The sequence below is a fragment of the Salvelinus alpinus genome, chromosome 23, assembly GCF_045679555.1.
Source record: "Salvelinus alpinus chromosome 23, SLU_Salpinus.1, whole genome shotgun sequence".
NCBI classification, from domain to species: domain Eukaryota; kingdom Metazoa; phylum Chordata; class Actinopteri; order Salmoniformes; family Salmonidae; genus Salvelinus; species Salvelinus alpinus.
In genome coordinates, this window is record NC_092108.1 from 4,501,658 (window position 1) to 4,516,602 (window position 14,945).

The 14,945-nt window shown below is 42.2% G+C and overlaps 1 protein-coding gene across 3 annotated transcripts in view; it reads right to left on the reverse strand.

The window, feature by feature from the left end:
• Nucleotides 1–2,645: 2,645 nt before the first annotated feature.
• The window catches only part of LOC139550090 (acetyl-coenzyme A synthetase, cytoplasmic-like), a 37,258-nt gene continuing 24,958 nt past the window's right edge, over nucleotides 2,646–14,945 (reverse strand). For all 3 annotated transcript variants that reach the window (XM_071360716.1, XM_071360718.1, XM_071360717.1), the window contains 10 exons: nucleotides 14,641–14,811; nucleotides 13,593–13,726; nucleotides 13,054–13,186; nucleotides 11,562–11,618; nucleotides 10,405–10,485; nucleotides 9,538–9,646; nucleotides 9,265–9,333; nucleotides 8,034–8,210; nucleotides 5,122–5,196; nucleotides 2,646–4,995 (listed from right to left, as the gene is read on the reverse strand). In XM_071360716.1, the coding sequence (XP_071216817.1) occupies nucleotides 4,868–4,995; nucleotides 5,122–5,196; nucleotides 8,034–8,210; nucleotides 9,265–9,333; nucleotides 9,538–9,646; nucleotides 10,405–10,485; nucleotides 11,562–11,618; nucleotides 13,054–13,186; nucleotides 13,593–13,726; nucleotides 14,641–14,811 (1,134 nt within the window). In that variant the 3' untranslated portion in view covers nucleotides 2,646–4,867. The remainder of the gene's footprint in view (nucleotides 4,996–5,121; nucleotides 5,197–8,033; nucleotides 8,211–9,264; nucleotides 9,334–9,537; nucleotides 9,647–10,404; nucleotides 10,486–11,561; nucleotides 11,619–13,053; nucleotides 13,187–13,592; nucleotides 13,727–14,640; nucleotides 14,812–14,945) is intronic.

Consider the following 14,945-nt stretch of genomic DNA (forward strand, 5'->3'; position numbering starts at 1 on the left):
GACTAGCTAGCTAAATGTTTTAATTGATAAGGATCTACCACTCTAAATTCCAAGCATCTGCCTCTAACCCTAGGAAGCTCTTTGCCACCTTCTCCTCCCTCCTGAATCCTCCTCCCCCTCCTCCCCCCTCCTCCCTCTCTGCTGATGACTTCGTCAACCATTTTGAAAAGAAGGTCGACGACATCCGATCCTCGTTTGCTAAGTCAAACGACACCGCTGGTTCTGCTCACACTGCCCTACCCTGTGCTTTGACCTCTTTCTCCCCTCTCTCTCCAGATGAAATCTCGCGTCTTGTGACGGCCGGCCGCCCAACAACCTGCCCGCTTGACCCTATCCCCTCCTCTCTTCTCCAGACCATTTCCGGAGACCTTCTCCCTTACCTCACCTCGCTCATCAACTCATCCTTGACCGCTGGCTACGTCCCTTCCGTCTTCAAGAGAGCGAGAGTTGCACCCCTTCTGAAAAAACCTACACTCGATCCCTCCGATGTCAACAACTACAGACCAGTATCCCTTCTTTCTTTTCTCTCCAAAACTCTTGAACGTGCCGTCCTTGGCCAGCTCTCCTGCTATCTCTCTCAGAATGACCTTCTTGATCCAAATCAGTCAGGTTTCAAGACTAGTCATTCAACTGAGACTGCTCTTCTCTGTGTCACGGAGGCGCTCCGCACTGCTAAAGCTAACTCTCTCTCCTCTGCTCTCATCCTTCTAGACCTATCGGCTGCCTTTGATACTGTGAACCATCAGATCCTCCTCTCCAGCCTCTCCGAGCTGGGCATCTCCGGCGCGGCCCACGCTTGGATTGCGTCCTACCTGACAGGTCGCTCCTACCAGGTGGCGTGGCGAGAATCTGTCTCCGCACCACGTGCTCTCACCACTGGTGTCCCCCAGGGCTCTGTTCTAGGCCCTCTCCTATTCTCGCTATACACCAAGTCACTTGGCTCTGTCATATCCTCACATGGTCTCTCCTATCATTGCTATGCAGACGACACACAATTAATCTTCTCCTTTCCCCCCTCTGATAACCAGGTGGTGAATCGCATCTCTGCATGTCTGGCAGACATATCAGTGTGGATGACGGATCACCACCTCAAGCTGAACCTCGGCAAGACGGAGCTGCTCTTCCTCCCGGGGAAGGACTGCCCGTTCCATGATCTCGCCATCACGGTTGACAACTCCATTGTGTCCTCCTCCCAGAGTGCTAAGAACCTTGGCGTGATCCTGGACAACACCCTGTCGTTCTCAACTAACATCAAGGCGGTGACCCGTTCCTGTAGGTTCATGCTCTACAACATTCGCAGAGTACGACCCTGCCTCACGCAGGAAGCGGCGCAGGTCCTAATCCAGGCACTTGTCATCTCCCGTCTGGATTACTGCAACTCGCTGTTGGCTGGGCTCCCTGCCTGTGCCATTAAACCCCTACAACTCATCCAGAACGCCGCAGCCCGTCTGGTGTTCAACTTTCCCAAGTTCTCTCACGTCACCCCGCTCCTCCGCTCTCTCCACTGGCTTCCAGTTGAAGCTCGCATCCGCTACAAGACCATGGTGCTTGCCTACGGAGCTGTGAGGGGAACGGCACCTCCGTACCTTCAGGCTCTGATCAGGCCCTACACCCAAACAAGGGCACTGCGTTCATCCACCTCTGGCCTGCTCGCCTCCCTACCTCTGAGGAAGTACAGTTCCCGCTCAGCCCAGTCAAAACTGTTCGCTGCTCTGGCACCCCAATGGTGGAACAAACTCCCTCACGACGCCAGGTCAGCGGAGTCAATCACCACCTTCCGGAGACACCTGAAACCCCACCTCTTTAAGGAATACCTAGGATAGGATAAAGTAATCCTTCTAACCCTCCCCCCCTTAAAAGAGTTAGATGCACTATTGTAAAGTGGTTGTTCCACTGGATATCATAAGGTGAATGCACCAATTTGTAAGTCGCTCTGGATAAGAGCGTCTGCTAAATGACTTAAATGTAAATGTAAATAAGGGGGGGGGGGTTCGCCCAATGCACCATACAAGCTAGAACTGCCACATACACTTGAAACAAATAGCCAAATGGAAAACTGCAGACAAAAATGCTTTCTGCTACTAAGATCAGTGAAATGTAGGCTAAACTGACAACAGAGTGAAGAGCAGAAATCTCATGAAGAACACGAAGGAGGGGGAGAATACTGTCAGGGGGGGGGGGAATTCTGGCAGGGGGGGAGAATTCTGGCAGGGGGGAGAATTCTGGCACAACACCAGAACTCAAAAGGAGCATGTTGACAGGTAGCCATTCCTCTTTTAGTATTATATCAAGAATAAAAAATACTACCCTGACCAAAATATTATTGCAGATAATTGTATAATGTATTTAGCTGTTACAAAAAAAGGTTTCGGAAAAACAGGGAACTCTTTGCCTGTCACCTTTGAGGCACCTGTGTTTGTCCTTCAGACAGCAACAGGAAGAGAAGCCTTGGCTGTAGTGTCGAGGCGTTTACAGTAAAGCACAGCTCCAACCTGATATCACTAGAGGGTTAATTTCTTCAGACCATTACTTTAACTTCACAAGAGGACATCTGAGGCTTGGAGACTTTCTGTCTTCAAGTATTATTAGGAAAAAAGGTTAATTTCAACAACAACAAAAAATTGAATACATTCAAAACAATCAAATAAATTAAACAGTTTTAATCATAAAATCTCAAAGTTGAAATATACATAGACGTCCAAACAAATGCAAGCCATGATGTGGAAGAACTGTGCAAAGCTGACTGGTCTCGCTGGCAATATTTATCATAGCTTTAAAAAGGTGAAACTAGCTTTCCATCATTTAGACTTTACAGATCAATAATAATCTGAGGAGCATGTAAAAAGCAAGATGGAAGACGATCAATCAGAACACGTAATGTTACAGAGGTTAGGTTGTTGACCAGGCAACAAGGGAACGATTCGGATTCTGTGTCCCGTTTACCTCAACATTGGCCCCACCCATTATTACATGCAAATGACAACACTGTGGCATAAATAATCATTTGGAAAACGGATTGTTTCATGTCCCTTTTTGACCGGTTTAGAAGAGGGTTCAAACAAACATTGGTTTGAGCCTAGGGATTGTCATTTGAATTGACTGTAATTCCCTTACATAGACAACATCGAAATCAGTCGTTCCTATAAGATCTGATCTAGGATCTGTCCTCCAACCACTTAAGACTGATTCAGGATCAGCGCTTAGGGACTCTGAATTAATCTGCATCATCAGAAGGGACTAGAAGGGAGACTCTCTGGGTATGTCTAAACGTAGCTTCCTCACCTCATCTCCATCTTCCTAGAATGACGCTGAATAAAAATACTCCCATCCGTCATGTTTCCTGTTCTGTGTTTCCTGTTCTATATAACCTGTGTTTCCTGTTCTATATAACCTGTGTTTCCTGTTCTATATAACCTGTGTTTCCTGTTCTATATAACCTGTGTTTCCTGTTCTATATAACCTGTGTTTCCTGTTCTATATAACCTGTGTTTCCTGTTCTATATAACCTGTGTTTCCTGTTCTATATAACCTGTGTTTCCTGTTCTATATAACCTGTGTTTCCTGTTCTATATAACCTGTGTTTCCTGTTCTATATAACCTGTGTTTCCTGTTCTATATAACCTGTGTTTCCTGTTCTATATAACCTGTGTTTCCTGTTCTATATAACCTGTGTTTCCTGTTCTATATAACCTGTGTTTCCTGTTCTATATAACCTGTGTTTCCTGTTCTATATAACCTGTGTTTCCTGTTCTATATAACCTGTGTTTCCTGTTCTATATAACCTGTGTTTCCTGTTCTATATTTTATAACCTGTGTTTTCGGTAGAAAGCCCATTCCCGCCAACCACATTTACTTTTATGACGATGACATACTAAAAAAAAAATGTTGAGATAGTAGAGCATATTTGTAGAACATGCTTCTTCATCTGTCTCTCTGTGGAGGTGATACCACAGGAGTGTTTTCCTAAAGGAGCCAGAGTTTTTCCTGATCTGGTAGGCTAACCCAACCAGGTAAAACTCCAGACCCTAAGTCGTAGGGTCTGACATAGTAATAGAATCAGCTGTAAAACGGTTGCATATGGGCTATGATGGGACCAGATTATTTTTATTATTATTTTATTAAATCAGGTCATATGGTTTAAAAAAATATATTTAAAAAAATACTAAATCAACAACTGTGATTGGACAATAGAACTAACAGGGCTGACTGTATGCACGGTTAGATCTGTAATTAAAAAGTGACTCACACAGAATGTCATCACTATTGTGATCATTGACTAATTTCAGTCAATCATTTTGGATTGATAAGGTCTGGGTCGACTAGCCACCCGAAGTCCGAATAGAAAATCTAAATTTGATCACATTCACATTTTCTCTTAACACAAATAAAATAGGCCTATTTTAGGCTATAAATACACCAGATTACCGCTTCGTTTCCCCTGGCCAGAGGAGACCAGAAGGCATAGGTTTCTCTAGGCCACCTGTAGCTGTGGTTGTTATCAGTAGACTACAGTTGATCAGACTGAAGCGCGAGTTGACAAATCCAAATCAGTCTAAAGAAGATATTTTCAATGCTTTTGTGTCAATATTATTGTTGGGACAAATGCCAGCTTGCCACACATTTGCCGGCGACCCTGCTGTGCTAATCTCTGCAACGTGGATAAGATGGAAATAAATGTGCACATACTGCTACAAATTAAGAAATATATCCTGTCTGTTCTACTATTTAAAAAAAAAAAAGAGTTGGTGACAGGAATGGGCTTCCATAGTTTTCAGATCAGTGTAGATGATGGAGAGGAAATGAGACGAGGAGAGGAGATGAGGTGTCGAGCAGAGGAAGCTACTGTAGAGTGTTGACATGCAGCCCCTCAGGCGGACGTTTCACAGCGCTGGCTGAACAGGACCTCTACGACCTTGGGGTCAGCCATAGTTGAAAGGTCACCTAGATCCTTCTCGTTCCGGGCGATCTGCCTCAGGACCCGCCGCATGATCTTACCTGAGGATGAGATATTTTGTTAAATGAAATGAAAAATGAAAATAATAAATTAAAATGTAAAGATAAAATGTCCATAAAAGTATTTTTAAAAAGTATGAAAATGTGGTAGAATCAGGTAACACGTACCAGATCGTGTTTTAGGAAGTCCAGGAGCGTTCTGAATGAAGTCTGGTGTGGCGATCGGACCAATCTTCTCCCTCACTAACAAGACATGTTTTGTTGTTGTGTTAAATCAAGAACCAACAAAAAAAAAAAATATGTTGTACTACTGTTTACATCAAATCAAATTGTTATTGGTCACATACACATATTTAGCAGATGTTATTGCGGGTGTAGCGAAACGCTTGTGTTTCTAACTCCGACCATGCGGTAATATCTAACAAGTAATATCTAACAAATTACACAACATATGCCCAATACACACAAATCTAAAGTAAAGGAATCGAATTAAGAATATATAAATATATTGGACGAGCGATGTCAGAGCAGCATAGATTAAGATACAGTAGAATAGAATACAGTATAAACATTTCTGATATATAGTGCGATAATAGTATTGTGTAGCCAAATGCTACAAGGGTTAACCTGTAATCTAGTGTTAGTTCTACAAGGGTTAACCTGTAATCTAGTGTTAGTTCTACAAGGGTTAACCTGTAATCTAGTGTTAGTTCTACAAGGGTTAACCTGTAATCTAGTGTTAGTTCTACAAGGGTTAACCTGTAATCTAGTGTTAGTTCTACAAGGGTTAACCTGTAATCTAGTGTTAGTTCTACAAGGGTTAACCTGTAATCTAGTGTTAGTTCTACAAGGGTTAACCTGTAATCTAGTGTTAGTTCTACAAGGGTTAACCTGTAATCTAGTGTTAGTTCTACAAGGGTTAACCTGTAATCTAGTGTTAGTTCTACAATGGTTAACCTGTAATCTAGTGTTAGTTCTACAAGGGTTAACCTGTAATCTAGTGTTAGTTCTACAAGGGTTAACCTGTAATCTAGTGTTAGTTCAAGGGTTAACCTGTAATCTAGTGTTAGTTCAAGGGTTAACCTATAATCTAGTGTTAGTTCTACAAGGGTTAACCTGTAATCTAGTGTTAGTTCTACAAGGGGTAACCTGTAATCTAGTGTTAGTTCTACAAGGGTTAACCTGTAATCTAGTGTTAGTTCTACAAGGGGTAACCTGTAATCTAGTGTTAGTTCTACAATGGTTAACCTGCAATCTAGTGTTAGTTCTACAAGGGGTAACCTGTAATCTAGTGTTAGTTCTACAAGGGTTAACCTGTAATCTAGTGTTAGTTCTACAAGGGTTAACCTGTAATCTAGTGTTAGTTCTACAAGGGTTAACCTGTAATCTAGTGTTAGTTCTACAGGGGTTAACCTGTAATCTAGTGTTAGTTCTACAAGGGTTAACCTGTAATCTAGTGTTAGTTCTACAAGGGTTAACCTGTAATCTAGTGTTAGTTCTACAAGGGTTAACCTGTAATCTAGTGTTAGTTCTACAAGGGTTAACCTGTAATCTAGTGTTAGTTCTACAAGGGTTAACCTGTAATCTAGTGTTAGTTCTACAATGGTTAACCTGTAATCTAGTGTTAGTTCTACAAGGGTTAACCTGTAATCTAGTGTTAGTTCTACAAGGGTTAACCTGTAATCTAGTGTTAGTTCAAGGGTTAACCTGTAATCTAGTGTTAGTTCAAGGGTTAACCTATAATCTAGTGTTAGTTCTACAAGGGTTAACCTGTAATCTAGTGTTAGTTCTACAAGGGGTAACCTGTAATCTAGTGTTAGTTCTACAAGGGTTAACCTGTAATCTAGTGTTAGTTCTACAAGGGGTAACCTGTAATCTAGTGTTAGTTCTACAATGGTTAACCTGTAATCTAGTGTTAGTTCTACAAGGGGTAACCTGTAATCTAGTGTTAGTTCTACAAGGGTTAACCTGTAATCTAGTGTTAGTTCTACAAGGGGTAACCTGTAATCTAGTGTTAGTTCTACAAGGGGTAACCTGTAATCTAGTGTTAGTTCTACAAGGGTTAACCTGTAAACTAGTGTTAGTTCTACAAGGGTTAACCTGTAATCTAGTGTTAGTTCTACAAGGGTTAACCTGTAATCTAGTGTTAGTTCTACAATGGTTAACCTGTAATCTAGTGTTAGTTCTACAAGGGGTAACCTGTAATCTAGTGTTAGTTCTACAAGGGTTAACCTATAATCTAGTGTTAGTTCTACAAGGGGTTAACCTGTAATCTAGTGTTAGTTCTACAAGGGTTAACCTATAATCTAGTGTTAGTTCTACAAGGGTTAACCTGTAATCTAGTGTTAGTTCTACAAGGGGTAACCTGTAATCTAGTGTTAGTTCTACAAGGGTTAACCTATAATCTAGTGTTAGTTCTACAAGGGGTTAACCTGTAATCTAGTGTTAGTTCTACAAGGGTTAACCTATAATCTAGTGTTAGTTCTACAAGGGTTAACCTGTAATCTAGTGTTAGTTCTACAAGGGGTAACCTGTAATCTAGTGTTAGTTCTACAAGGGTTAACCTATAATCTAGTGTTAGTTCTACAAGGGGTTAACCTGTAATCTAGTGTTAGTTCTACAAGGGTTAACCTATAATCTAGTGTTAGTTCTACAAGGGGTTAACCTGTAATCTAGTGTTAGTTCTACAAGGGTTAACCTGTAATCTAGTGTTAGTTCTACAAGGGGTTAACCTGTAATCTAGTGTTAGTTCTACAAGGGGTTAACCTGTAATCTAGTGTTAGTTCTACAAGGGGTTAACCTGTAATCTAGTGTTAGTTCTACAAGGGGTTAACCTGTAATCTAGTGTTAGTTCTACAAGGGGTTAACCTGTAATCTAGTGTTAGTTCTACAAGGGTTAACCTGTAATCTAGTGTTAGTTCTACAAGGGGTAACCTGTAATCTAGTGTTAGTTCTACAAGGGTTAACCTATAATCTAGTGTTAGTTCTACAAGGGGTTAACCTGTAATCTAGTGTTAGTTCTACAAGGGGTTAACCTGTAATCTAGTGTTAGTTCTACAATGGGTAACCTGGTCAAACACCTTGTCTCTTGAGTTCGTCCACCAGAGTGCGGTTGAACTCTCTGCAGTCCTTCAGAGTAACGAAACAGTAGAGACACTCCCCCTTGACCGCGTGGGGTCTGCTGACCACTGCAGCTTCGGCCACCGCTCCGTGGTCTGTTAGAGATGACTCTACCTCCGCTGTGCTCAACAGGTGGCCTGGAGGGAAGACAACGTTAAAAACACTATGGGTTATCATCATCGTCATCAGGTGGCCTGTAGGGAAGACAACACTATGGGTTACATCATCGTCATCAGGTGGCCTGTAGGGAAGACAATACTATGGGTTATCATCATCGTCATCAGGTGGCCTGTAGGGAAGACAATACTATGGGTTATCATCATCCATCTATATATGTATCTACAGTATCTATCTATATACTGTATCTATCTACTGTATATATCGTATCTACAGTATATCTATCTATCGTATCTACAGTATCTATCTATATACTGTATCTATCTATATATCGTATCTACAGTATCTATCTAATCTACTGTATCTATCAATCTACAGTATCTATCTATCTATATACTGTATCTATCTACTGTATATATATCTATCGTATCTACTGTATCTATCTATCTAATCTACTGTATCTATCTATATATCGTATCTACAGTATATCTATCTATCTATCTATCTATCGTATCTACAGTATCTATCTATCTACAGTATCTATCAATCTACAGTATCTATCTATCTATCTACAGTATCTATCTATCTATCTACAGTATCTATCTACAGTATCTATCTATCTATCTATCTACAGTATCTATCTACAGTATCTATCTATCTATCTATCTACAGTATCTATCTATCTATCTATCTATTTATCTATCTACAGTATCTACAGTATCTATCTATCTATCTATCTACAGTATCTACAGTATCTACAGTATCTATCTACAGTATCTATCTATCTATCTACAGTATCTACAGTATCTATCTATCTATCTATCTACAGTATCTATCTATCTATCTATCTATCTATCTATCTATCTATCTATCTATCTACAGTATCTATCTATCTACAGTATCTATCTATCTACTGTATCTATCTATCTACTGTATCTATCTATCTACTCTATCCATCTATAGCCTGTTTTTACAGCAACATTTATCACAGAGTGCTTCACAGTAAGCTGGCTTTGTCTCGCAAAATGAAGCCAGCAGCAGCACAGTGGCCAAACTGTAGGAAAACAAAATGACCTGATACGTTGATCATGTCATCTATCCTGCCTGCGATCCAGTAGTATCCGTCTTTATCCCTCCTGCAGCCTGGGAAAGAAAGACTTCATTAATTCACTTGATTAAACCTTTTAAAAGGAAAACAACAGTGCCATGTTTAAACGTCGATGTCACCATTACAATGTGATCGTCAATGAATACGATGATTCTAATCTAATAAAACACGGATCTAATCAAATCAAACACGAATCTAATCAAATCAAAGAATGGAAGGTGCTGTTTGAAATGTCTTACCGTCTCCGGTCACATAGAAACCCGGGAATTTCTTGAAGTATGTGTTCTCAAACCGCTCCTGGTTTCCGTACACGGTGCGCATGATACCAGGCCAGGGCCGACGGAACACCTGCAACAACATTACAGACCATGGCTCTTAGTTTAGAAACATTACGGTAATAACCCTACCAGTACATAATGAAACACCATTACACACCATGGTTCTTAGTTTAGAAACATTACGGTAATAACCCTACCAGTACATAATGAAACACCTGCAACAACATTACAGACCATGGCTCTTAGTTTAGAAACATTACGGTAATAACCCTACCAGTACATAATGAAACACCTGCAACAACATTACAGACCATGGCTCTTAGTTTAGAAACATTACGGTAATAACCCTACCAGTACATAATGAAACACCTGCAACAACATTACAGACCATGGCTCTTAGTTTAGAAATATTACGGTAATAATCCTACAAGTACATAATGAAACACCTGCAACAACATTACAGACCATGGCTCTTAGTTTAGAAACATTACGGTAATAACCCTACCAGTACATAATGAAACACCTGCAACAACACTACAGACCATGGCTCTTAGTTTAGAAACATTACGGTAATAACCCTACCAGTACATAATGAAACACCTGCAACAACATTACAGACCATGGCTCTTAGGGTTATTACCGTAATGTTTCTAAACTACCAGTACATAATGAAACACCATTACACACCATGGTTCTTAGTTTAGAAATATTACGGTAATAACCCTATATGAAATCCATATGATAAGGATAGTGAGAGAGAATTCTTTTTAAAACATGTATTACACTGTACTTGAAGTGATTGTACCATAGAATGTGCGTTGTACTGACCAGATAGCCCTCTGCCTCTCCCTCCAGTTCCTCTCCATGCTCGTTCAGGATGGTTGGCTCCACGCCAAAGAAAGGAAACGTCTGGAACATCAGACAGATTCAAATCTATAGGATTCACTGGTTGATGAGATGCTATAATCCAGGGGTAGGTAATCCCTGGTCCCTGGAGTACCACTGACACTTCATGTCACTGGTTGATGAGATGCTATAATCCAGGGGTAGGCGACCCTGGTCCTGGAGTACCACTGACACTTCATGTTGTTTTATTTAACCCGACCTGGAAAACCAGGTGTGTTGAATGTAGACCATCACTGAACTGATCAATTAGGTCAGGTGGTCATGTGTGATGCCCTCGTTGGAACCTCCAGGAACTAGGTGGCCCTACCCCTGCTATAAACACGTCAATAACAAGACAGATTCTACTGGGGCAGAACTCCTCATTCCAGATTACCATCTGAGAACAGGTTAGAAGTCTTTAACTACAGTATACCTCAGACAAGGAGTAAGGATCCAATCAGAGGTAATAAGGGAAATATTACACTGGCACACGACTAGTCTAGTATATACACTGAGTGGACAAACCATTAGGAACACCTGCTCTTTCCATGACAAAGACTGACCAGGTGAATCCAGGTGAAAGATATGATCCCTTATTGATGTCACCTGTTAAATCCACTTCAATCTGTGTAGATGAAGGGGAGGAGACGGGTTAAAGAAGGATTTTTAAGCCTTGAGACATGGATTGTGTATCATTCAGAGGGTGAATGGGCAAGACCAAATATTTAAATGCATTCGGTTTGAGTCAAAAAACTGCAACGCTGCTGGGTTTTTCACACAACAGTTTCCTGTGTGTATCAAGAATGGTCCACCACCCAAAGGACATCCAGCCAACTGGACACAACAGTGAGAAGCATTGGAATCAACATGGGTCAGCATCCCTGTGGAATCAACATGGGTCAGCATCCCTGTGGAATCAACATGGGTCAGCATCCCTGTGGAATCAACATGGGTCAGCATCCCTGTTGGAAACGCTTTCGATCACCTTGTAGAGTCCATGACCTGATGAAGTGAGGCTGCTCTGAGGGCAAAGGGGGGGGGGGGGGGGGGGTCAATAAAATAAAAATAAATGACACTGTGTATATATGATGGTAACTTACAGCTGATCCCGGTTTCAGAGGTGTAGCGGCAGGTAAAGGAGTTAAAACATGGCCACCCTATGCAAGAACACAAGTCATTAAACACACACAATGAACAACAATATAAACACGACATGCTGAAATAAAAGATCACAGAAATGTTTCATATATACAAAGAAAATAGCTTTTTTCCCTCACTCAAATATTTTGCACAAAATGTGTTTACATCCCTGTTAGTGAGCATTTCTCCTTTGCCAAGATAATCCATCCACTTGACAGGTGTGGCATATCAAGAAGCTGATTAAACAGCATGATCATTACACAGGTGCACCTTGTGCTGGGGGACAATAAAAGACCACTCTAAAATGTGAAGTTTTGTCACACAACACAATGCCACTGATGTCCCAAGTTTTAAGGGAGTGTGCAATTGGCATGCTGACTGCAGGAATGTCCAACTGAGCTGTTGCCAGAGAATTTCATGTTAATTTCTCTACCATAAGCCTCCTCCAACGTCATTTTAGAGAATTTGGGAGGCCGTCCAACCAGCCTCACAACCGCAGACCACGTGAATATGGCATCGTGTGGGCGAGCGATTTGGCGATTGAGAACAACGTGCCCTATGGTGGCATTGGGATTATGGTATGGGCAGGAATAAGCTACGGACAACGAACACAATTGCATTTTATCGATGGCAATTTAAATGAACAGAGATACCGTGACGAGATCCTGAGGTACATTGTCGTGCCATTCATCCGCCGCCATCACCTCATGTTTCAGGATGATAATACACAGCCCCATGTCGCAAGGATCTGTACATAATTCCTGGAAGCTGAAAATGTCCCATTTCTTCCATGGCCTGACATGTCACCCATTGAGCATGTTTGGGATGCTCTGGATTGACGTGTACGACAGCGCGTTCCAGTTCCCGCCAATATCCAGCAACTTCACACAGCCATTGAAGAGGAGTGGGACAACATTCCACAGGCCACAATCAACAGCCTGATCCACTCTATGTGAAGGAGATGTGTCACGCTGCATGAGGTAAATGGTGGTCACACCAGATACTGACTGGTTTTCATGAGGTAAATGGTGGTCAGATACTGACTGGTTTTCATGAGGTAAACGGTGGTCAGATACTGACTGGTTTTCATGAGGCAAATGGTGGTCAGATACTGACTGGTTTTCATGAGGCAAATGGTGGTCAGATACTGACTGGTTTTCTGATCCACGCTCCTACCTTTTCTTTAAGGTATCTGTTACCAACAGATACATCTGTATTCCCAGTCGTATCAAATCCATAGATTATGAACTGTAGCCCAGTAAAATCTTCATATTTCTTTGCTCAGTATATTTTTCAAATGTATTAAAATCTTTATTTTAACTGTATTTTCTAACTTATTTTCAGTCAAATAGATGTAATAGAAAACAAATGAAAGATTTAAAAAGGACGATTTCAAAACAGACATTCTGGAATGGCACCAAGTCGGGACATTGCTCACTCAGCGTCTCTCACCGTCTCCGTCTGCCAGAAGGTGTCCACCACTGGACATCTCTTCTGGCCAATCACCTCGTGGTACCAATGCCACGCCTCCGGGTTGATGGGCTCACCTACAGTACCCAGAATCCTCAGCGATGACAGGTCGTACCTGCAGGAAGTGACAGGTTTAGGGTGAATAAGTGAAGAAAATGCTGAGTCTGGTCTGGTTCAACTGAGCGTTGGTTCTCTTTTCGTCCAGCAGATGGCGCTAGTGGACAGAATGACACTGCGTTATTACAACCAAAGTGCTATAGCTCAAGATCAGTGTATGACGCAAAGATGAAAGGCCGGGATTGAATCTGATCAGCGGAAATAGTCTGCTTGACATTTAAAAGGTAATTTCCTACTGAGCTGTAATTTCCTACATATGCAACGTTTATCATGTATGAGGTCTCTGCAAACGCCGGGAACATTACCTTTAAAAGATGCATAGCAACAACAAAAAAAGGACAGATTGGATTGAATCCTGGCCTTACACTGTGAGAAAACACAGCGTGTGTGTGTGTGTGTCTTACTTCTGTACTGGGTCTAATCCGTACTTCATCAGAAGGCGTATGGCTGTGGGAGCCGTGTAGAACTTGGACACTCTGTACTTCTCAATCACCTCCCAGAAACGCCCCACGTGAGGGTGGACTGGAATACCCTCAAACTGGAGAACACACACACACACACACACACACACACACACACACACACACACACACACACACACACACACACACACACACACACACACACACACACACACACACACACACACACACACACACACACACACACACACACACACACACACACACGTTGGTTGAGTCAGGCAATATATACAAAGAAAGTGCTGGTATTACAGCGTATAAAACTGTAACTGGTGGTAATCAACCATCAGGCCAAGAGGATTCCCACCAACCCAACGTGTTAACCATCAGGCCAAGAGGATTCCCACCAACCCAACGTGTTAACCATCAGGCCAAGAGGATTCCCACCAACCCAACGTGTTAACCATCAGGCCAAGAGGATTCCCACCAAACCAACGTGTTAACCATCAGGCCAAGAGGTTTCCCACACATCAACCCAACGTGTTAACCATCAGGCCAAGACGATTCCCACACACCAACCCAACGTGTCAACCATCAGGCCAAGAGGATTCCTACACACCAACCCAACGTGTTAACCATCAGACCAAGAGGGTTCCTACACACCAACCCAACGTGTTAACCATCAGGCCAAGAGGATTCCTACACACCAACCCAACGTGTTAACCATCAGGCCAAGAGGATTCCTACACACCAACCCAACGTGTCAACCATCAGACCAAGAGGGTTCCTACACACCAACCCAACGTGTCAACCATCAGGCCAAGACGATTCCTACACACCAACCCAACGTGTTAACCATCAGGCCAAGAGGTTCCTACACACCAACCCAACGTGTTAACCATCAGGCCAAGAGGTTCCTACACACCAACCCAACGTGTTAACCATCAGGCCAAGAATGTGTTCTTAACTGACTTGCCTAGTTAAATAAAGGTACAATAAAAAATACAAATATGTTGTTTGTTCTACTGACCAGTACGCTGGTAGCCCCATTGGCCAGGGGTCCATAAGTGATGTATGAGTGTCCGGTGATCCATCCTATATCAGCGGTACACCAGTACACATCGCCTGGCTGGTGGTCAAACACATACTTAAAGGTCAGAGAGGTGTAGAGCAGGTAGCCTGCTACTGTGTGGAGGACACCCTGTAGAGGAGGAAGACACAGGGTTAACACACACACACACACACACACACACACACAGGAACATAGGAACATGCGCACACACACACACACACACACAGGAACATGCACACACACACATTATCACTCGAGTGTGT